At 38.9% G+C, this 23,447-nt stretch overlaps 1 protein-coding gene across 4 annotated transcripts in view; it reads right to left on the bottom strand.

The window, feature by feature from the left end:
- The window catches only part of CTNND2 (catenin delta 2), a 942,188-nt gene that overhangs the window by 585,661 nt on the left and 333,080 nt on the right, over nucleotides 1–23,447 (bottom strand). For all 4 annotated transcript variants that reach the window (XM_045441900.1, XM_045441910.1, XM_045441928.1 and 1 more), the window contains one exon: nucleotides 673–785. In XM_045441900.1, the coding sequence (XP_045297856.1) occupies nucleotides 673–785 (113 nt within the window). The remainder of the gene's footprint in view (nucleotides 1–672; nucleotides 786–23,447) is intronic.

Below are 23,447 nucleotides of genomic sequence, written 5' to 3'. Positions count from 1 at the left end.
TGATTCTTTCACACATACTCACATTACACACACACATTCACACACACACACACACACACACACACACTTTTTAAATATGAAAACATGGTTCTAGGGTGGATCATTTATTTTGTGGGCAAGTGACTAAGTCTTGTTTTGAGACATTCTGGAACCTCAAACCAGCCCCTAACTGAATAACTCTTCTATCTATGAATTTGAAATTGTTCTACCCAGGAGAATTGCCTGAGTGGTTGATAACCGAGGTGCGATTTCACACTTTAGCATCATATATTAGCAAACAATACAGGTTACATCAAAACGTTCTCCCTTTCCCTTCAGGAACCTGCAACTCTGGATCATCTAGGGAAAGAGAACCAGACTGAGAGACTGCGCTGTGGAATCTGATTTCCAGCAAGCTGACTGCATGCAGAGCCTTCCTTTATGGACAATTATGCACCATTTGCATCCGGGGCAGGTGTTAATTCTGTTAAAGGAGTTTCAAGTACAAATCAGGCCATTTCAGACACCTTTTGAACATCTTAAATCAGATGGGTTACAATTCCCTTCCCACATCCGACTGACGGTTCCACTGCACATTCCACTGCCAGGTTTGTGAGGAGAAGACAAACACCACAATTTACTTTCACTGGCAGCTCACAGCCCAGAACTGTAAGGAGGCAGCGTGCCCAGTACCTGATACTGCTCACGCTGCCCGTCTCTGATCCAAGCTTGCATCGCTCCAGTTGGCTGGCTACGATTTGGCGTTCTGCCTCCAGCTCTCGGGTCAGTCTCTCAAACTGTAATTCCTGAAATAAAACCACCAAAGAGATGAGTTCTATCATCTATTTGCAAAGGGGAATTCCTATCAAAGTGACATGGTGGTCAAGGGGAAAAATGCAATTTATCAAGATGTCAAATAGGAGAAGCAGAGGATGCTGTTGTGAAACCCAAGAAGGGTTGGCAGTTCGGACAGAGCTGAGTTCAGATCTCAGTCCTGGCACCTGCTGGCTGTAGGGCCTTGAGGAAGTTATTTAATCTTTCTTATATCGATCTCATCACCTGTAAAATGGGCTTACAATACTTATTCCATAAAGTCAGGGTGAGGATTAAATGAGCCCGCCCATGAAAAATTATTCTTTGGCTGGTGGCCAGCACCCAATGGATATTAATACTTCCTCCATTAAAATTGTAACATTCCATGAAATGTTAAAAGAAACAATTTTTCTATCATTTGGAGTACTGTGTTTATTCCCTATTGGGTTCTAGCTGCCTCTCTACTAACTTGATCGTAATATTACTTACATATATTGTAGACTGAAGAAAAATAATGCTTATACTTCTGTAGGCTTTAAACTCCAGGAGAAAGGCAATGATACTGATCCTATACAACCTAATTACTAAATGAATACCTTTTGAGATATTTGCTGTATCACCTTAAAAAAAACAATTAAACCAATGAAGAATGCTTTGAAGAATGCCTGAAATCCACTGTTAAAGGATCAACATTAACGAAAAATGATTCAGTCAGTGCATCAAGGATCTTAGCTCTTCCAATTATAGGACTTTTGTACCACATTTTCATCTTTGCATTATATTTTCCCATACACTTAAGTTTTTTACGAAACATAATTATAGCAAAGCATATATTTTCACTAAAAATTTCAGGAAAAGTTTTTACAATGTCACATTTAATTTCTGTAAAATATAAGTTATCTGCACAGTTATGTTTTGGGTAGGGGAAAACAAAAATGCTGGAGAATACTGAAAATACAGGTTAGTTTGGAAGAATTATAACTCGCCACATCGCAGAGATGTGTCTTCCCATAAAAGTTGCATTTATTTTATTTGCTACCCTGGGACATTCTTGGGGGATACCTGTAAAAAACAGGATCTGGCGTGTCCTCCATACATATTAAAAATGCCCTTGGCCTTTTCCACCGGAGATTTCTTTTCTGTTAACAACATTATTTTGGGGAACCAAGAGACACTTTACAAATGAGAGCTCAACTTTTCCTTTAAGGTGCTAAAACTGAGGAAGCATGTTATGGGAGCTCAAATCTTTATTCTTACATGTTCTGAAGGATGGCAAAGATGATTCATAAGGACAAAAAACCAAGACCTCTACCAAAATGCATTTTTGTGTACCTAACCTCCACTGCTTCTTCCAGCAAGTTTTACTGCTTTTTTTTTTTAATTTTAATTTTTTTTTTTGGCAGTTCCTTTCCACAGAAATACACAGATTCCAGAAGATTTTCATTTCCAGGCTTTATATTTTATCCTGCATCTGTCTGTGTAACAGAAAACCAAGTTATACCTTTGGATTGATAACACGTGAAAAACAATATTTAAAGATCATGTAGCATTCTTCATAGGCGCATGGAGATTCAGTATTTTTTTTTTTAAGTTTATTTTGAGAGAGACAGACAGAGCGTGAGCAGGGGAGGGGCAGAGAGAGAGGGAAAGAGAGAGAATCCCAAGCAGGATCCATGCTGCCAAAGTACAGCCCGTTGTGGGGCTCAAACCCCCAAAACCGTGAGATGATGATCTGAGCCGAAACCGAGAGTCAGACGCTTAACCCGACTGAGCCACCCTGGTGCCTCTATGTGGAAATTCGTTATGTCAGCTGCCTTGCAAACATAGAGTCACATATTTCTAGAGCTTCTCATCTCTGTGTGTAGATCTTTATTTCCATGTGGCATTATTCTCCTTCTGTCTGAAAGACGTCCTTCAGTGTTTCTTGGAATGCGGTTCTTTCGGTGGATTCTCTCAGCTTTATGTGCCTGACAAGAATTGTTATTTTGCCCTCGTTTTTTTGTAAGGCATTTGTCCTCTCACATTGTTTCTGACAAAAAAAAAAAAAAAAAAAAAAAAACCACCTCTGTTATTTGCGTACTTGGTTCTTAGCGTACCCAGTGTCTTTCTTCTCTGCCTTTTATGATTTTCTCTTTATCACTGGTTCTGAACAACGTGATCATAATGCTCCTTGATGTAGTTTCCCTCATGTTTCTTACACTTGGGATTCGCTGGGCTTCCTGGATAAAGCTGTGGATTTATCATTTCCATCAAATCTGGGAAAATTTTAGTCATTAATTCCTCGATTTCTTTTCTCTTTTCCCCAGTAACACCCCTCCCTCAGTGACAATAACTAAGTATACATTAGATCATGTGGAATTGCCCCACAGCTCATGGATTCTTGTTTCATTTTTAAAGTCCTTTTTTCCCCTCACTCTGTGTTTCATTTTGAACAGTGTCCTTTGGTTGTCGAGTTCATCAATCTTTTCCTCTGCAATGTCTAATCCACCATTAATCCTGTAGAGTATATTTTTATCTCCAACATTGATGAATCAAACATCCCTAGAAGTTTCCCTCGGGTCTCTTGTAGATTTTCCATGTCTCTTTAACTTAGAAATCTAGGGAATATGCATATAAAACCTGTTTTAATGTCTTGATTAGCTAATTCTAGCACCTGTGTGAATTCGAACTGCTTGACTTTTCTCCTGAGTACAGGCCCTATTTCTGCTCCTTGTCAGGTATGGTGATCTTTTTTTGTTTTACATTTTTTATCTCAATTTTCACTATTTTTATCTTTAAAAATTCGTAAATACAATGTATTGTCAAGTTGGCTAACATACAGTATCGGGGGTAGATTCTGGTGATTCATCGCTGGGTCGGGGGGAGGGGAAAATGGGTGATGGGCATTGAGGGGGGCACTTCTTGGGATGAGCACTGGGTGATGTCTGTATGGTATGGTGATCTTTCCTAAAACATAACACATTTTGAATTTCCCCCTTGTGTGCTGCATATCTTCACATTCCTTACAGGTATTTTAAGGCCTGTTTGGGGGCACAACTACTTGGAAGCAATTGGATACACTTGAGTCTTGCAGCTCAGCTTTGTTAGGGGAGACAGAGCAGCATTTGGTCTAGGGCTAAGTACTCCTTTACCTGGGCGGATCCTTCCAAGTACTCAACATCCAATGGATGGTGGGTTTCCCAGTTCGGCTGGTCAGTGTGGACACATATTCCTGGCACCAGGTGAGCCCCCAGGTACTGTTTCTTCCCATCCTCTCTGATGGTTCCTTCCCTGCCCCCTGGTGGTTTCCTTTTACATATGCAGGCTCTCAGGTCTCAGCTGAATAGCACAAGTGGACCCTCTGCAGATCTCCAGGGTTCTTGTTCTGAGCGGTGATCGCCCTCCTTCTACTTTGCCCCACAAGTTCTAGTTACCTCTACCTCCGTGGACTGTCCGCACTGTCTCCCCAGTGCAGGGAGTTCTCTGGGCTCTGCCTGGGTACCCCCCACCTTTTTTTCTTTTTGAGAGAGAGAGAGAGAGAGAGAGAGAGAGAGAGAGCGCAATCAGGGGAGGGGCAGAGAAAGAGGGAGAGGGAATCCCAAGCAAGCTGTGCAGTGTCAGCACAGAGACTGACATGGCACTCGAACTCATGAAATGTGGGATCACGACCTGAGCTGAAGTCAAGTCAGATGCTTACGCTAGTGAGCCCCCCAGGCGCCCCATGGGTCCCCCTTTCTACACTGTCGTAGCTGGGGAAACTGTGCACCCAGTGTATTTGTTCTGTGTCTCTTACGAACCACCTTTCTTCACTGCCTAAAGTTCAGAGTCCTGAAAGCTGGTGTTTCATATTCTCTGTGATGTGTTGTTTCAGGTGGGAAGGTACTGCCGGGCCCTGTTAGTCTATCTTACCTGAAAGCCGCAAGGTTTTTAAGAATTATCAAGTTTCCTCTATGCTTGATTTGTAAATGCATATTTTCTGCCGTATTTTAAAACTCCCAGTCAATGAGCTACTAACCAAGCAAATACTTAATGCGTTTGCATATTCTCTTCAATGTTGTTCACTATTATTAAAAATAGATGGCTACTTTGGGTTACTTGTTTATTTACCTGATGACTTTTTAACTGAACTGACATTTTCTTTATTAAGGCAACGGTATCAATATGTTGCCTTTTTAAAAGGTCCATTCAATAAATGTTTACTTTGTCATCGTGTATATGAACCAAAGAAGTAATTAAGTGAATTTTCCCCTGTGCTTTGCTAAGGAGTACATAGTAAATGTTAAGGTCCTCAAGGAGCAAGGAAGTCTCTCTTCTTCATCTACAATCCTATGTTTTATTAACGTGACAGCACAAAACATAAGAATAAAATTGGAAACAATTTTTTATCAAGTGCTCACTATTGAGTAATTTATTTCTAGGAACATGTATAAACCAGAAATTTTTTTGCGCTGTGTTGCCAAAGCATCTGGTGTCTAGAGCAGTCCGGGCACATAGAAGTTACTCAATAAACACCTGTTAGATATATGTATCTGCACTGAGCTAAATGCTTTACATGTATTACCTTGTGTAAACATCATCCCAGTGCTATTTCCTAGATTCTGGGTTTTTTTTTTTCTCTCATTTTACAAAAATGTTCATTAAGGTGAAAGGCTTATTAGCCTTGGCCAGGAATAAAAAAATTTCTTCTTTCAAAAGGAGCAAAGAGAATGAGATAAAGAATGGTGTTTAGGAGATCTGGACATAGACAAGGGGTAATTAATTGAAGAAGCTACCTAATATTGGGTAGATGACATCTTCCTCTTATTGTCAATTCTTTTGTTTTAGAGGCCATAGCAGTCCATTAACATAATGGGCATGTGATGCCAATATAAACTATGAATTTCACTCACATTCATATTAAGACTCGTCATTTAAACAGTTTTTATTTCTCTGAACTCTAGAGACCAGGTTCTGAAATGTCCTCCAGCCTAGCGCTCATATTACAGTCATTTCCTACTTTACCCCAAACCAAAGGGCCTCAAGCTCATGGGGAAGGGGGGCTGTTCTTCTCACAGCACATCACTGGGGTTGGGAGCTCTCAGGACCTACGCTGAGTTTAGTGTGGTTTTTATGCCTGGAATTGAAAACTGACTTTAGAATTGGGAACTAGAAGAGCTGGACCTGTTCTCAAACTCAGAGACTCGTGTGGCCTTACAGCCTCCATGGTATCACCTAGGGCATTGTCACAAAAATGAGTGAGCTTCCACTCCACTGGGGATACTTGAACTGTAGTGTAGGTGCAAACATTACAGTCTCCAATTCTAACTAGATTTCACGCTTGGAGGGACAACAGGCCTCTTAGGAATGAATAACCCCTTGGGTTTCTGAAAGACTTTGAGATAGATAGAAGAGCATTCATGACAGGAATGTTGTTGACAAGGCCAGGTGGGTAGCCAAGAAATCAACTGGAAAAATAAAAGAATGTGGATATACTCAGTGAAATTTGTAATGCTGGCTGAAAGTGAATATGTGGGACTAAATTAGTTCAGTGAAGGGGAGACTGTAAGAACAGATAAGAAGAGCAAAGAAAGATCTTTGAAGGTTTGAGATTGGAGGGTAGAAGGAACAATAGAAGCCAACAAAATAAATAGAGGAAGAATTACAGGACAAAGACCGCTATCATGGACTTCTTCTCGGCAGTTTCACTGCAGAAGTGATGATGTAAATCAGGCTTGAAAAAGTGATTGACACCAAAGGCAGAGGAAACAAAAGCAGAACTAGGCAAGCAGGACTACACCGAACCTTTTAGCAGAGGAAATAGCCAACAGAGTGAGAAGGTAACCTACAGAATGGGAGAAAATATTTAAAGGAGTTAATTTCCAAAATACAGAAGGAGCTCAACCCAGTAGGGAAAAAAATTGGACAAAGTACTTGAATAAACATTTCTCCAAATAAGACCTACAAATGGCCAACAAGTATATAAAAAGGTGCTCAATATGACTAATCAAGAAAATACAAATCAAAACTATAATGAGATACCGCCTCATACCTGTTAGAATGACTATTATCAAAGCAAACAAAAGATAACAAGTTGGACAAGGATGTAGAGAAATCGGAATGCTTAGATGTTCTTGGTGGGGATGTAAATTGTTGCAGCCATGATGTAAAATAGTATGGAGGTTCCATAAAATATTAAAGATAGAACTACCATATGATCTAGCAATTGCACTCCTGGGTATATGGCCAAAGAACTACAGTCGAGACATCTCTGCACTCTCATGTTCATTGTAGCACTATTCACGAGAGCCAACATGTGCAAACCACTTAAATGGACAACAGACAGCAGGATAAAGAAACTATGGTAGACACCTACAATGGAACATCATTCAGCCTTAGAAAAGAATGAATTAGCACCATCTGCAACAACACGGATGGACCTAGAAGATAGGATACTAAGTGAAGCAAGTCAGTGACAGAGGACAAAAGGCACCTGACTCCACTTATATGAGAGGTGTGAAACAGTCAAACTTATAGGATCAGAAAATAGGATGATGGTTGCCAGAGGCTAGGGAGTGGGGGAAATAGGGAGTTGTTCAATAGGTACAAAGTTTCAGTTATACAAGATGAACAAGTTCTAGCCATGTGCTAGAACATAGTGCCTATAGTTAACAACACAATGTTGTGCACTTAAAAATTTGTTAAGATTGTATATCTCATATTAAGTGTTCTTATCACCAATAAATAAATAAACAAAAAATAAATGGGGCAAAAACTTTTGGAGGTGATGGATATTTTTATTACCTTCATTGTGGTGCTGGTATTGTGGGTGTAGGCATATGTCCAAACTCACCAAATTGTGTGTATTAAATATAGCCAGTTTTTAATATCAATAATGCTTAAATAAAACTGCATTGTATTTCATGGGAATTAACATTGGGATGTGGATTAAAGAAGACATTCTTTGATAAAAGAAGTTTGAAGAAAAAGCTAAGTAGTGTTAGAAAACCTAAATCTCCCCACTCTGTGGAAATTATCTTATTTTAGAGATAAAATTTTATAAAAGTAGCAGATATATGATACCAGAGTTCATTAAAATTTACTAAGAGCCAGATCTAAATGATATTCACTCCTAGAATAGCACATCATGAGGTCACATAACACATTAGTATTATAAGAAAAATTGTCATATAGTTTATAACTTTTTCCTAAAGAGCCTAAATTAATAATTAATTAATAATTAATTCCACTTAATTAAATACAGTTTATTAAATGTTTTTAAGAGGATAAAAGCATATAAAGCCTCTTGAAGGGGCTTAGCTAACTCAATGTGAAAAATGAAATCAGAAAACACATACTTACAGTTTTATTAATTCCTTCAATAAATAATTTACTTAACAATGTACCATAGCATAAATTGGGACTATACTAACTAGATTTAAGGAAGTGGAAAACCTTAAGGGTGCCTGGGTGGCTCAGTTGGTTAAGCGTCGAACTTAAGCTCAGGCCATAATCTCACAGTTGTGGGTTTGAGTCCTGACTTGAGCTGACAGCTCAGAACCTGGAGCCTGCTTCAGATTCTGTGTCTCCCTCTCTCTCTCTGCTCTTGCCCCACTTGTGTTTTCTCTCCCTCAAAAATAAATAAACTTTAAGGAAGTAGAAAACTTTAGACTGCATAGTGAATTCAGTAAATATAGATTTGCCATGATTTTCTTTAAAAAATTTTTTTTAAATGATTATTTATTATTGAGAGACAGAGACACAGTACGTGAGCAGGGGAGGGGCAGAGAGAGGGGGAGACACAGAATCTGAAATAGTCTCCAGGCACTGAGCTGTCAGCACAGACATGTGGGGCTCGAACTCACAAACTGTGAGATCATGACCTGAGCCGAAGTTGGTCACCCAACTAATTGAGCCACCCAGGCGCCCCTGCCATGATTTTTCTAATATGAGAAGATAGAAAAGAGATTAGACAGAAGTGGAGAACGGACAAGATGGATGAGCTTCTAGGCAGTGGAAGACATTTTCTACAGAGTAGATCTGATTGCTAGAATCCAATGACTTAAGATTCAAACTGACCATGCCAACCACATGAAGTGGGAAGATGGACTCAGAACATGTTCTGAGACTGTTTGTGTGGACTTCACATCCTAAGGCATCAAGACTTCTTTGTCAACCTCTTCTCCTATAAGAGTAAGGTAGAATGAGGACCGGCACCTACCAAGACACAAAATGGCGGTCCTGCACAGTCTTATGTTGCAACAGAACAGTGGTAGGCATGAAGGTGACGAGCAGAAAGGGGATGGTATTTGATAGTTTTGACCATGGTAGTGAAGGCTCCCAGGGTCTCCTAAGTGAGGCCTGTTAGGTCAACGTAGATGGGAATGGAAAACCTATTAATAGGCAACAGGTCTACTTTCCTTTGATGGACAGCTGTTCTAATCTCCACTTCTCAAGAGTGTGTAGTGCTATAATTTGGGATCCAATGATAATCAGTTTATACTTTTGTTCTCATACTTTATGTACTTTATTATGATTATCTCTTCAGTATTATGATTACTTCTTAAGGAAGGGACTAGGTCCTAAGTTATTTTATCTTGTGAGTAAAACTCTGGATATGTAACTGGAACTAGGTGCATGTGGGTGAATAAATGACACAAGATCCTGGTATCAAGTTCCCTGGAATGAAATTGCTAAATGGTTTGTTACAAAGTATTTTTTTTCAAAGAAGGCATTTCCTGGTCACAAGTGAAGGTGAGAAAACTTCCATAGGACTTAAAAAATATCAGCAGTTCTATGAAATGACTTCATCATAGTGTTATTCTCAGAATTCAGTCAGCTCATCAATTGTAATAAACTTGTGCGATCCTTAAAAGAGCTGTTAAAGGTTTATCTAGGTGATGTTTCTTTTGTTTAAATTTTCTTTGTTTTGCTTTTTTCCTTCTAATCAGTGCCTCTTTGATTTTATACATATATAAAAATATACTTATTTACATAATACATAATTATACATGCCTTATATATAATAAATATATAATAACACACATAAAATATAAATATATAAAACTATATATAAAAAGATAATCTAATTGTCATCTATATTTCCAACTGTATAAGGGAAAATAACTGTCATTGTTAAATCCATCTAAATATGTACAAATTGAAGCGGGTAAAATATTTGATCAAGTTTGTTTGAAAACTAGCAGCAATTCCACCTTCTCATTTTCTCTTCTTCAGAGTCAAGCACTTTTTTTTTTTTCAAAGAGTCAAGCACTTTTAACTCCTTTACTGATTTCTATATCCAAATCTCCATTAACTTTCAAATATTATTATTCCTGAAATTTTTGGTTATAGGCATCATCAATTGATTTCCCACAGAAGACAAGGATTTAGCTCCATTTCCCCACCTGCCATCATGCATTGACCCTTTGCCCATCTTCCCCCATGTTCTCTACATATTTTAAACTTTGATGTTCAGTAGAACAATATCAAAATGCACATGCTTCATACCATGGCTTTCTTAACACCAATATCAAACATTTTGTTTTCTCTAAATGAATGGCTTGTCTTTTTTGTTACTACTGTTCACTTGTTCAGCTGTCTATGTACTTCCCATGAATCCAACCAAAAACTTCCCTTGCTTGATATCAACTTCTCTCAATAAATCCAAAACAGGAAAGAACATATCAGTTCTATCCATTGAAAAAAACTCTCTTCTGGTGTCTTCCAACCTGTTCTAATCTGGCCTCTTTACACAGTGGTCATCCTGGACCCTCCCTTCACCTTCAAGCTGGGGATCTCCTCTGGCCTTCTCTTATGTGGGTTCCCTCTTTCTAGACCTGCTATTCCGTTTTCCTACTTTGTTTCCTTTTCTGGTAGAAAATGTCTCTCCAGAGAGAAAGAGAGAGTGGGAGGTAGTTTTTTGAGATCTTGCATATCTGATATGTTTTTATTCTACTCTCAAACTTAGTTCTAAAACTAGTTACAGAAGTAGAGAATTCTAGGTCGGAAATAATTTTCCCTTAGAATTTTCAGCTAGCACTTCATTACCTCCTGCCTTCCAGTGTGGCTGTTGAAAAGTGTGAAACATTATAAATTTTTATTATTTTTTGCGTGAAATCTGCTTTTACTTCTTCCCAGAAAACTTGTATCTTTTCTTGGTCCCTAGTGTTCTAAAATTCTGTTGTGATATGTCTATTTTCAGGACCTTTAGTCCTGAAATGTGAGACATTTTCAGGACCTTTAGTGGGACCTTTCAATCCAGAAACTTACATTGTTCAGTTCTAGGCAATTGTATAACTCTATTAAAAATTTCTTCATGCTTTTCTCCCTTGAAAAAAAATTTTCTTGGGGTGCCTGGGTGGCTCAGTCAGGTAAACATCCGACTTCAGCTCAGGTCATGAGCTCAAGTCTCGTGAGTTCAAGCCCCGAGTTGGGCTCTGTGCTGACAGTTTGGAGCCTACAGCCTGTTTTGGTTTGTGTCTCCTTTTCTCTGCCCCTCCCCCGTTTGCACTCTGACTCTGTCAAAAATTAAAAAACATTAAAAAAAATGGAAAAAATTTTCTTGTTGCTGTTTTTGTGTTTTTAACTCTTCAGATGTTATATACATCAGTTGACTAAGTTTCTTATTTAAATCTATTTCTTTTCTAGTTTCCCATCTCTTTTATGTTTTGCTTTTACTTTCTGGGAAGTTTCCTCAATTTAATCATCATCAGTGTCAATATATTATTATACTTTAAATTTCTAAGACCTCATTTTTGTTCTCTGAATCTTTCTTTTAATTATCATCCAATGTTTTATTTTATGTGAAATCTTTTTTTCCTCTCTCCATGATGTTAATATTATGTTTTCTTCTCTTTGCATACTTCCTATTTTATAATGATTTCCCATTTGTTTTAGAGTCTTTCTTTCATGTTCTAGGCTTTTGAACATATCAAATTCCCTGGCAGGTTTCTTCTATTTCAGAGGGCGTTCAGAGAGCTGACCAGACCCTTGGTGAAACGAGCTGGTTATCTGTGCTCTTCCAGGAGAATCCGTGGGTGTGTCCATGCAGAACTCCCAAAGATGGCTCTCTCAAGCTCCATCTTTGAGTATACACATGTGGCTGCCCTGTTCTGAAAACTGTCTAGGGGTAGAGGCTGGTGGCAGGGTGAGGGGGGGTTGCTCAAAATTTAGTAAGTAAAATTTCACTTACTCCCCCTGTCACCTTTCAATACCGACTTTATCACTCACTCTTCTCATGCCCCTGAGTTAAGAGACTCTAATTTCAACCCCTCCAGATATTACACCTCTAGTGTTTGCCAATGTGGGAGAGGAACAGTCATCTGGTGTATGGAAGGGTCAGGGACTTGGGGGTCAATTGATATTTAAACAGATTTGCAAACAGTCTCCTGTTTGTAGAACTATACTTCATACCCCATGTCCCCACTCTTACAAACCTTTCCAAGACTTTCCTTATAAATTAGCCTATGTTTTTACTTCTTCTGTTTGGAACTCATTTTCTTAGATATGATAAGTTATTTGCCACTTTGTCTATGAACCATGTTTAATCAGTTCTAAGACTTCACTTTTAATGCTTCCGGGTTTATTCGCTCTTGAATTGGGATGACTTATATTTGAAAGTGTATTCTAGTTTGATCAGAAGCACTGTGGCCTTCTTCATGGCATGTGAAATAATTTTGAGTTGATGGCCACTCAAACTTGGTGAGATGTTTATGGGGTTATCCCTTTTAAAAAGTCCACTTTGGCAAGGGAGCAGATATTAACGCAAGAGTTCCATTTACCTTCTTTACTTGGAGGTCAGTTCCTTTTCTAAAAGAAATCAGAAACTTCAGAGCCAAGGAGTACAAACCACAGTATGAGTGAACCTCAAATGTCCTTGGCCTTTGTACCTACCATCTGAGGGGCGCTCTCAGCAAGATTATTGTAAGTTACACTGGTCGGTCCTCCTACTCCTTACCCAAGCCTAACCATATCCCACACCAGGTTCTAAGGCCTCATTCTCAGAAGCATCAATGCTAATGCAACCTTGCTAGTTCTATATAAAATGACAGAATGGAAGATCACTGCATCTCTCTTCAGGCCCTAGGATGCAGGGATTTCCAGGACCGTATTCTAGCTCGTGTCCTTTTTCCACTGTGTAGATGAGGTTTTGCTTCCCAGTGCCCCCCATCCCTGTGTCCACCAAGGATTTATACCATCAGATAATCTTAGGTGACCTTTTCCCCCCACATCACTTTTAATTCCTGTTTCACATGAATGAGTTGATTTCACAGCCACAAACTCCTGGCAATGTCAATTTCATCCCACTGAGACATGTTCTGAAGCCAAATCAAAGGGATGGTGGCACACATGACAGGGTAATGATAGGAAGCCTACAGCAAAGTGTCCAACAAATCTGGAAAGAACAAAGCCATGATGTCAGGATGGAATGGAACAAATCAATGTCAACTGTAACGCTGTGTAGACCTCACTGATGAGTCAAAAACTATGGCAAAGAGCTGTCCATGGAAGTTTACAAAACTGACAGATTAATGTTTTAAACAACCACAGTGTCATTCTGGGTCACCTAGCAAGACAGCAGATGACAGGAATCAGCACCCTGAAGCAAAATCATAGGCATCTTTCCAGAACAGTTCAATAAAATAAAAACATGAAGAAATGCCTCTTTCTGACCAACTCCTTCAAGCTGTAGAATTCTATCTGCTTTGTTCTGACATTTTACCAAATGCTTTGTTATCCGAATAAAGCATGTTTACCACAGTTTACTTAAATCACCTAAATGACAAGACTCCATGAAATAAAGAAGGCCATAGTTCTTGGTAGTTTAAAATGATGTAAAAATCCACTAAGTTTCATTCAAAAAATTAGTGATGGTATTATATTGGTGACTCTTAACTATATCATGATAATTTCTAGAACTTTTTTCCATATCTAAGAGAGAGCACATGAGCAGGCGAGACAGAGAGAGAATCTCAAGCAGCCTCCATGCTCAGCATAAAGCCTGATGCAGGGCTTGAACCCATGACCCTGGGATCATGACCTGAACCAAAATCAAGAGCTGGACGCTCAATCAACTGAGCCACCTTGGTGCCCCTCTTTTTTTTTTCATTTTTATTTATAGAACTTTGAAAATACCTAATACATAACCCATAACTACAGAATAAAAATTTAAAGGTAATGGGGCCCTACCATGTACCTTTTGAAAAGCTTCTACTAGTGATTTTTATGCCCATATCTATTTAGGAATGACTACTCTATTTATTACAGTAGCACATAATAATGGCAATCAAGATTGTAAGTATTTGCTTACAATGTATCATACTCTGTTAAGTGCTTACATGCATTAATTATTCATTCCTCACACTGATCCAATAAGGCATTTTATTGTCTGAGACATTTCCAACTTAAAAATGTCAGGAGCTTCCCCAAAGATCAGGCAGGAGTAGAACTCAAAGGCCAGCTCTAACTGTTCAGAACTCCACTGCCTCAAAAATCTAGGATTATTTGTTCCCACCATTTTAATGGAGGCTATAGAATCAGGAACAATCCAGCCAAAATAACAATACAAACTTCCTTATTGAAGTTTGTACCATTTCATACTCTCTTCTTAGTTTTCCTTGCCTTTCTAGAAATATAATACTGGGATGAGTATGTCCAACCACTGGAAGAATTATACTTATTGTTGTGTTCAAGTTCACAGTACAACTGAAATATTTCCTTCTAATAATGATCCTTAACTTGTAAGAGTGCCACTGTGAAACTCATATACACCCTGTGAGGGCAAGGACGACAATAAGAAGTTATGCTCCAACAGCTTTGTCTATGTTTACACCACAGTGGAGAGAGCAGCCTTTCAATATTTAAAGAGTAAAAGAGGAAGTACCAAAACACTAGGCTCTGACAAGATCAATGACTTGCATCTCCTCCAATAGATTTTGCATGTGCTGACTCTACGACCATTGCTCCAAATATCCAGTTCCTCTTCCCCACCGTTCCTCTGTTCCTTATGTTTAGGAAATATGCTTTTGCCTTTCAGTTTTATGGTGTTGAATCCCAACATTGATTCATTTAATTCTCATCTGTTCTGTATGAGTACATTCCTGGCCTCACCCTCACCCCCTACACATGACAAGAAATGACCACCACTCTCATAGTACAACAATGTTTTATTGAATTAACTTAATTACATACTTGTCTTCTGTCTTAGCACATACATGTCTTGGTGGCAGGGTCATGCCTTTACATTATCATCTTCTTCTCACCTAATATATAGCACTCTCAATAAATGATGAATGGATGGATGGATGGATGGATGGGTGGATGGATGGATGACTTAATGTCTGACCTCAAAAAATAATGTTTGGGTCAATATGAGAAAGTGTGCAACAGTGTGCATGCCTAAAGCAAACTGATTAAGGGATCTGAAGGAATATAAAAGAAGGAATATAAAAATAAAATATAAAAGATACTTTTGTGGCACTTCCAATGCAAAATTTCTATGATATTTTTCCATGAATTGTGCTTGCTCTTCCCCCCATACTGTATGTCTTTTGTATAACTAACTTGAATTACAGAATAAGAATTACAGTAATAATTCTATTTAGAATAGAAATGTTTGAGTGACAAAGGCCAATATTTATCCTTTCTCACTCAATGCTTTGTTGAAATTTGAATAGCTAAATATTCGTACCAATGGAATAATTATATATGCTCTCATTACCATATGCCACCAGTATTGTAACCTATTGTTAGCATTTTACTTTGTTGGCTTCTCCTTTCTTCCTGAAACAACTTCTTCTTATGGTTTTCAATACACCCCTCCCTGCCTTCCTTCCCACCTCTCTGGCTGCTCTTCTTCTCTGTGGATGCTTCCTACTCTCTCAAGCTACTCTTCTCATTGGGATTCTTTTAAATTTCTATTTTCTTAGATTTTGTCTAAATAATTTCACCAATCCTCACAGCTTCAATAACCAATAATGGTGGGTACACAACTGTCCATGGCACCCACTCTAGAAAATCCACAGGTTCATGTCCAAAACTGACATCACAGACAACCTACAAACCTGCTCTCATTCTGTTGTTTTCCTATCTTAGTCCATGGTACCATCATTTACCCAAGTTACCTAGTCCCCAAATTTGTTTATGATTCTGGACTTTATTCTCCCCAGATATGCACAATAGATCATTAAATACCACTGTGATACTGTGATTTATAATAAGAAATATGTTTGTTCTTCAGTCCCATTTCTGTCACATAACTCCTAAAACCCTTGAAATTACCTAGGTGCTAAGAATGACAAAGGTGCCTTTTGTTATGTTAATGAAATTCTGGACCACACCAAAAGATGGGGAGTTGGTGGCCAGGAGAACCAACAATGTAATTTGAGTGTTGGGCTTTCAGTCCCATACCCCAGGGTGTCCAGAAAGGGGAGAGGGACTAAAGATTGAGTTTAGTCATCCATGGTTGATGATTTAATCATTTGTGCCTACATATTGGAGCTTCCATAAAAAACCCGTAATCATGAGGTTCAAAGAGCTTCCAGGTTGGTGAACACATGAAGATTTGGGGAGAGGGGTGCACTCAGAGAGAACATGGAAGCGCTGAGCTCCTTCCCCATACCATGCCCTATGCATCGCTTCCAGCTGGCTGCTCATGAGGTATATCCTTTTACAATAAACCGATAATCTAGTAAGTAAAATGCTTCTCTGGGTTCTAAGAGCAGCTCTAGTAAATTAATGGAACCCAATCTACAGCTGATTGGTTGGCTGGAAGGACAGGTGACAACCTGGATTTGCCACTGGCATGTGAAGTGTATGTGTGGCCGGGGGAGGGGCTGTAGGACTGAATCTTAACTTGTGGGATCTGATGCTATCTCCAGGTAGAAAGTGTCAGAATTGTAGGACACCCAGGTGGTATTAGGTAATTGCTTGGTGTGGGGGGAAAACCCACATTGGATATGAGAACAGACTTGTAGCTCCCAATTCTACCTCTCCAATCTGTCCACTATCTCCACTGCCACCACTCCAATTCTACCCCACACTGGGTGTCAGTGGACAGTCGTGTACACACGCCTGCAAAACTAAACTCATTTTTAGAGTGTCTGCCCCTGTTCATACCTGCCTTCAGTCTGCTCTCCACAATATAGTAAAAAATTATCCTTAAATATTAATGAATGTGATTCTGTTATTCATCTACTTAGAACCTTTCAGTGACTCCTTACTTACTAAAAATGAAAATTAATAATTCTTAACATTTAACCCTTCAATAGCTCAATACTCTGTAACATTAAGGGAAATATTTACTATCACACACATCACGATATCTCTACTAAGTCTTGATATCAACTTGAGGAACTGAATATGTTGAGAATCTGACTGGCGGTCTCTATTCATACTTTTTTTGTTTACACAGAACATAGGCTTTTGCAAGTTAATATAGTATTATTAATTTGAAATTACAGACATAACCTAAAATAGTTAAAACTTAATCCTCTCACATTTTCTTCCACACTTTACTATAGTTTAATTATAATTAAATACTCTGTATAATAATTACATACAAATTAGCATACTAGTTACTAGTCACTAGTAAACTAGTTACTCCCAAGTTCAAAAGATATTATCCCTTTGCTGGGCCACCAAGAAAAGAAAGAATATAATACTTTACAGAGTAAGAAAGAACACTTTTCTGATTCTGAGAAAAGCTTCAGGAGATACTTGCTTCATAAATGTTTTCATTTATTTCTGAGGGAGAGAGCACGCAAGCAGGGGTGGGGCAGAAAGAGAGGGAGACAGAGGATCCAAAGCGGGCTCTGTGCTGACAGCAGAGAGCCAGACGCAGGGCTCGTACTCACAAACTGTGAGATCATGACCTGAGCCAAAGTCAGACGCTTAACCTACTGAGCCACCCAGGTGCCCCAGGAAATATTTGCTTTCTATTGACCTAGCATCCAAAGTTCTCTTGACAAACTGTAAAATCTACATTAAAAAAGACCCCTCAATTATAAAATCAGCATCTTCATATACTTTCATGTTGTAACACTTGTATGGCAAAATAATCAGTTTTCCCATGATTTACCATCTTCCTAACATAAAAATCCCTAATGAATTTTACTGGTAGTTCTTTGAGCTGAGTGCCTATCGGTTTTTCAGGATGAGGAGATGACTTAAGTATCTTCACTGGTTCCAAAGTTCCAAGGAGTTCTGTCATTAGATCCCTAGAAATCAAAGTTTATCTCCAGTAGTATGGCGGACATTGCTGCTTAGTATCTCTTCAGTACTACGATATCAGATTTCTCTGGTACACAGATGAAATGCAAAAGGAATACTGTCTTCTCACTAAAAGCAACCATAGGTGGGGATTAAGCCGTCAACACTTTCTTGACTGCCAGCATACCACAAGAACCCATTATTTTGGAGTTCCTATTTTTATAACGCTAAATTCCCAGGCAGAAAAATACTGATACCTTTCTAATCCAGATCTCTAATACCAACCACACAGTAGGTGCCAAATACACATTAATTGAATGAGCGAATAAAGTAGCAGTAGGGCAACAAATATTTAGGGGCAAAGCTTTCTATAAGGTGTTGGATGACAAAGACATGGGTACAAAATTAGCTCAGGTATGGATCCTATGATGGTTAATTTTACGTAACTTGACTCAGCTAAGGAATGCCCAAATCACTGAGAAACATTCTTTCTTACATTGTCTATGATGGTGTTTCTGGAATTTGAATCTTAGTAGACTAAGAAGAGCACTCTTACCAATTCTGGTGGGCATCAATCATCCAATCAGTTGAGAGGCTCAATAGAACAAAAGGTAGAAGAAAAGCAAGTCTGGTCTCTCCATGGGAGCTAGGACATCCATCTTCTTTTGCCCTTAGACTCTGGCACTCCTGGTTGTCTAGACCTTTGGACTCAGACCAAACCAACTTACATCATGGACTCCCCTCATTCTCAGTTCTCTGAGTTTGGACTGCAACTATATCATCAGGTTTCATGGGCCTCTAGCTTGCACACGGCAGATTGTGGGACTTCTCAGCTTCCACAATCATCTCATCCTGACCTCATAATAAAACTTTCTATATATCTCCATATATTCAATTGCTTTTCTCTCTCTCTCTCTCTCTCTCTCTCTCTCTTTCTCTGTGGAGAACCCTAACAGAGATTTTGTTGATAGTTTTAAGTCTAGCAAAAGAGTTGAAATCTGTATATAATTAAACAGAATATAAAGTAAAATGCTAAATTGTGATGAGATGGATACAAATTAATTTCAAAGGCAACATCCAGTTAGGGAAGATGGGAGAGGGTGGGGAGAAGAACATCAAGGATAATGGCACATACAGAAGGTGGCACCCGAGGTGGACGATGAGAGGTTAGTTGTTGACTGTGTGAAAAGGTTGAGGAAAAGCATTATGAGTGGAAGGAACAGCATGAATGAAGGCATAGAATTAGACAAATATTGAAGGTGTATGTAAGTGTTTCAGGGAGTAATTAGAGTGCGGTTTGACTGGTGTGCAGGACTGGAGAGAATATCAGGCAAATTAGGTTGGAAGTTGTGACTTAAATAACAGGTTAATATTCAACAACGATCCTGATTTTCCTCATCCATTAAATGTGATACACCACTTCATCTATTTCTATACACCAACTAAGAAATCCTTTGAAATTTTACTGAACCCATTTGATAAGGAAATAAAAGCATTGAACTGGCTTTTGACATCTGAAGGTCTTCAGTGTTGACATGGATCTCGTGTCACATTACAAGCACACTGTCCTGCTAGGATGTTAGTTTGCCTGTCCCTAAACGTTCCTGTCTCCTCCAGAGCTTTTTCATAATTAGGTGGACACAGTAAAGTCTTCTGGCATTATGGACACAGTTATGGGGTCCTACAACCAAAGAAATAGTTTCATTTCTCTTCTGCTTCATTTATATTGTTGACATTTCTTTCCTGTGTGTTTTTTTTTCCTTTTTCCTTTCTTTATTATTTTTTTTTTTTTTTGGTGTGCCTTTCAGAGCTCACCTCATTGCCTCCAGAGTGGTTTTTAATTGCCAATGTCACATCTACCATTGACTGAGGGGCTTGAGGTCACCACAGCGCTGACATCAGGTAAGAGGGAGTTATTATTATAACTGTACTCTAATGTAATAATATAATGGTTTTAGTCTTTGAATAATAACAGCTGTATTATTACTCTAATTATTTTACCTTCAAATGCCCCAGAGAAGAATATAGGATATGAAATATAATTCTTTGGTGTAGAGAGGAGGGAACTAGCAATCAAAGAGATTAAGTGAATAATTCAAGATTACTCAGCTAATGGTATAGCAGAGATGATAACACAGTGACATCTAGCCCAATGGTCTACCCTATTCTTGATAAGGTATGCAATATGCATTTACATACTGTAGACAAGCTATATATAAATGACAAGTCAAGTCTTTCATTTTACATTTCCTCACTGCTTAGGTAGTGACAACAAAACATGAACATTCTTACATTAACTTGTTTAAATCCAAATGGCACAACGGGATCTGATTCTACTTTTCATTTTTTACAAGACTAGGCATTCAATTAAAAAAATACCCTCCTTACTAAAGTAGCTTCATGACTTGAACGTTCCAGGGTGATCCATTCCCAGAACAACTTCAAAAGATGAATATAAACCTATCTTCAAGCTGTGAAAATTCAGTTTCTTTTCCTTTTATTTTTTTTTTTCTTTTTGAAATTCCTCTTCTGGGAATAAATTAAGCTCAGTCTAACAAGGAATATATCCATATTTGCATCCTGAGAATGCAGCGAGAACTTGTAGGAATGCAGCATTGATGAATGTACCGCTGTTGAGATAGTTTACATACACTGGAGCAAAATGAACTGTGACCAATAAATCCCTTCCATGGTCGCCACCCTTCCACCTCTCCCCAGTTTGGGGAAATGTCTTAATGGACGTGCAGTATCGAGTTTGCAGGCTTATTTTCAGTCATAAAGAATAGGGTACCAGATGCTCCTGGTACACTGAATTTGTCACACTGTAGACAAGCTAATATCATTATGGGAGACCACAGGGGAAAAAATAAAAGATTCACATTTAATCCACATTAACTACCAGGAGACCCATCAAGGCAGTTGGGCTAGCTCATGATACAGCAGCTTCTAGCAAATTAGCAGCCCATAACAACTTAGTTATAATGAGCTGCAAGATCTTACACCATAAGCTCAACTCCATTAAAGTGAATTCAAGTACATGAATTCATGTACAGAGTGTAACCTCAACATCTGTCTGTGCTTAGCCAATATTTTGTTTATGCCTTTTTAGGAACAGCCAAATTATCCTTGTGTCCCCTGAAACGGGGGACTGTAATTTCCATCAGCTGCAGTGTTTACCTGATAGGGAGGGCAGAGCTAATGAACACCAGCTCCCTGGCTGCCGAGCCGGACAGCAAGCTGCCAGGATTCCAGCAGCTGTTTCGCACATATTAGGCCAATTTTCCACCAAACGCTTTTCCCTTGCTGTTCAAGCAGGGAAAGCAATAGTCTAGTCAGAAATTAAATAATCAGCAAGACACGTGTATTTGATAAATACTGTAGAACTTGTACTTAGTTAAGAAAAATGACTTGAACCATATCCTACCCAACTCAGCATGGAGAACCTTCCTAGTATAATTAACTTAGGCCACCGTTTTCCCTAGAAAAGCAATGCTCTCCTTCTCGCCCCACAGTAGAGTGAATACCCTTTCGGTATGTAGGAACTACTACTATTAACTGCTGTTAATAATAATATCACTATTATAAAGACTATCATTGCTATTTTATAGATGAGGAAACGGATAACCCATAGTTAGCCAGTTGCTACATTAAGGGAACAGGCATTCAATATATAGCTAGGTATTTCCATAGAGTTTTATGTATAGGATGAATAAGTACTTATGTGAATAATCTAACTCCTTTATTCTCATTCTATGTTAGACAGCGGGTGTACATGAATCACTTGGGTGATGTTTTCCAAATTCACGTTCTTCCTCCTACCTCCAGAAACCTTAGCATACAGGAAAACAGGCTCTGCAAGTACAATTATGGGTTTTCTAGATCTTTACAAACCCAAACTAGTTCTAATCAATCAAGATGTCATGTCTGAAAAGTCCCAGAGAATTTCGTAAGTGGAGGGGATCTACAAGGTCATTGAAGTTCATCATCTGTCAGTCTTGGACAGTCAGCTTCGTAGACAGTTCCTACCTGGAAACTACTGGGGACGGTGGTTCAAAGTCAGATGCACACCCACTGAAGGCGGCCCAGGTCATCAAAAGCATAACATGCCTACTCATGAAAATCTAATAATTGCTTCTGATACTGACCTCTGTTCTATTTCTGTCTCCTGATTCACTAAAGCAATACTCTGACGTTTTCATTGATACAATAGACCCCATTATTTGAAAACCACATCTTCTCTTCCTATTTATTTTTTTTAAGTTTATTTATTTTGAGAGAAAGAGAGAGAGCAAGCAGGGGAGGGGCAGAGAAGAGAAGGAGAGGGAGGGAGAGAGAGGGGGGGGAGGGAGAGGGGGAGGGAGAGGGAGAGAGAGAGAGAGAGAGAGAGAGAGAGAGAGAGAGAGAGAGGGAGGATATCAAGCAGGCTCCATGCTGTTAGTGCAGAGCCCAACACAGGGCTGGTTCCCACGAACCATGAGATCATGACCTGAGTCAAACTCAAAAGTAAGACATTTAACCAACTGGGCCACCCAGACGTCCCTTCTCTTCTGATTTAAACAGGAGCAGTTCAGAGGTCCTACCCCTGCTTATTTGGGCTTTCATCATTGTGGCCAGACCTCTACATGGTCTCTTTTGTTTGTTGATCTCCCTTTCCCTTAATAACCAACATTCCATGCACTATTTCAAATATAATCTGAAAACTATCAAGTACTTCAGAAGCATCACTCATAGCACTGATATTGAACTTCCCTTAATAGAACCTAACATTACATTAGCTTTCTTAACTTTGTCAAATAGTTGCCTTATAGGAAATTTGAATTCAACTATACCTTTAGTACTTTTGTTCGAAACTGCCAAAAACCAGACTTCCATACACAATATATCTCTATAGTTGATCTCTATGAGCCCACAGACATGGATTCCAAATTTTCAACTTTTTGTTTTATCTCATATTTTTTTCGAGATTTTAGATTTTTCTTGAAATCTAATTTTATACCAAATGTATGCATACTTTTTTGAGATTTTATTTTTAAGTAATCTCTACACCCACTATACCCAATGTGAGGCTCAAACTTACAACCCTGGGATCAAGAGTCACATGCTCTACTGACTGAGCCAGCCAGGAGCCCCAAAATGTATGCGTATTTTACTAGCCTTGAAAACCTGCATATTCTAAAAAGTTTTAAAAAATTTAAAAGAAAACAAAAGGGGGGAGGCACCTGGGTGGCTCAGTTGGTTGAGTGTCTGACTTCAGCTCAGGTCATGATCTCATGGTTTGTGAGTTCGAGCCCTGCGTCAGGCTCTGTGCTGACAGCTCAGAGCCTGGAGCCTGCTTTGGATTCTGTGTTTCCCTCTCTCTCTGACCCTCCCCCGCTCATGCTCTCTCTCTCTCTCTCTCTCTCTCTCTCTCTCTCTCTCTCTGTCACTCAAAAAGTGAATAAAAACTTTAAAAAAAGAAAAAAAAAAGAAAACCTGCATATTCTATAAGC

The sequence above is a fragment of the Leopardus geoffroyi genome, chromosome A1, assembly GCF_018350155.1.
Source record: "Leopardus geoffroyi isolate Oge1 chromosome A1, O.geoffroyi_Oge1_pat1.0, whole genome shotgun sequence".
Lineage (NCBI taxonomy): Eukaryota > Metazoa > Chordata > Mammalia > Carnivora > Felidae > Leopardus > Leopardus geoffroyi.
Note: the sequence above shows the minus strand (reverse complement) of the source record. Positions and strands in the feature narration are given on the sequence as shown.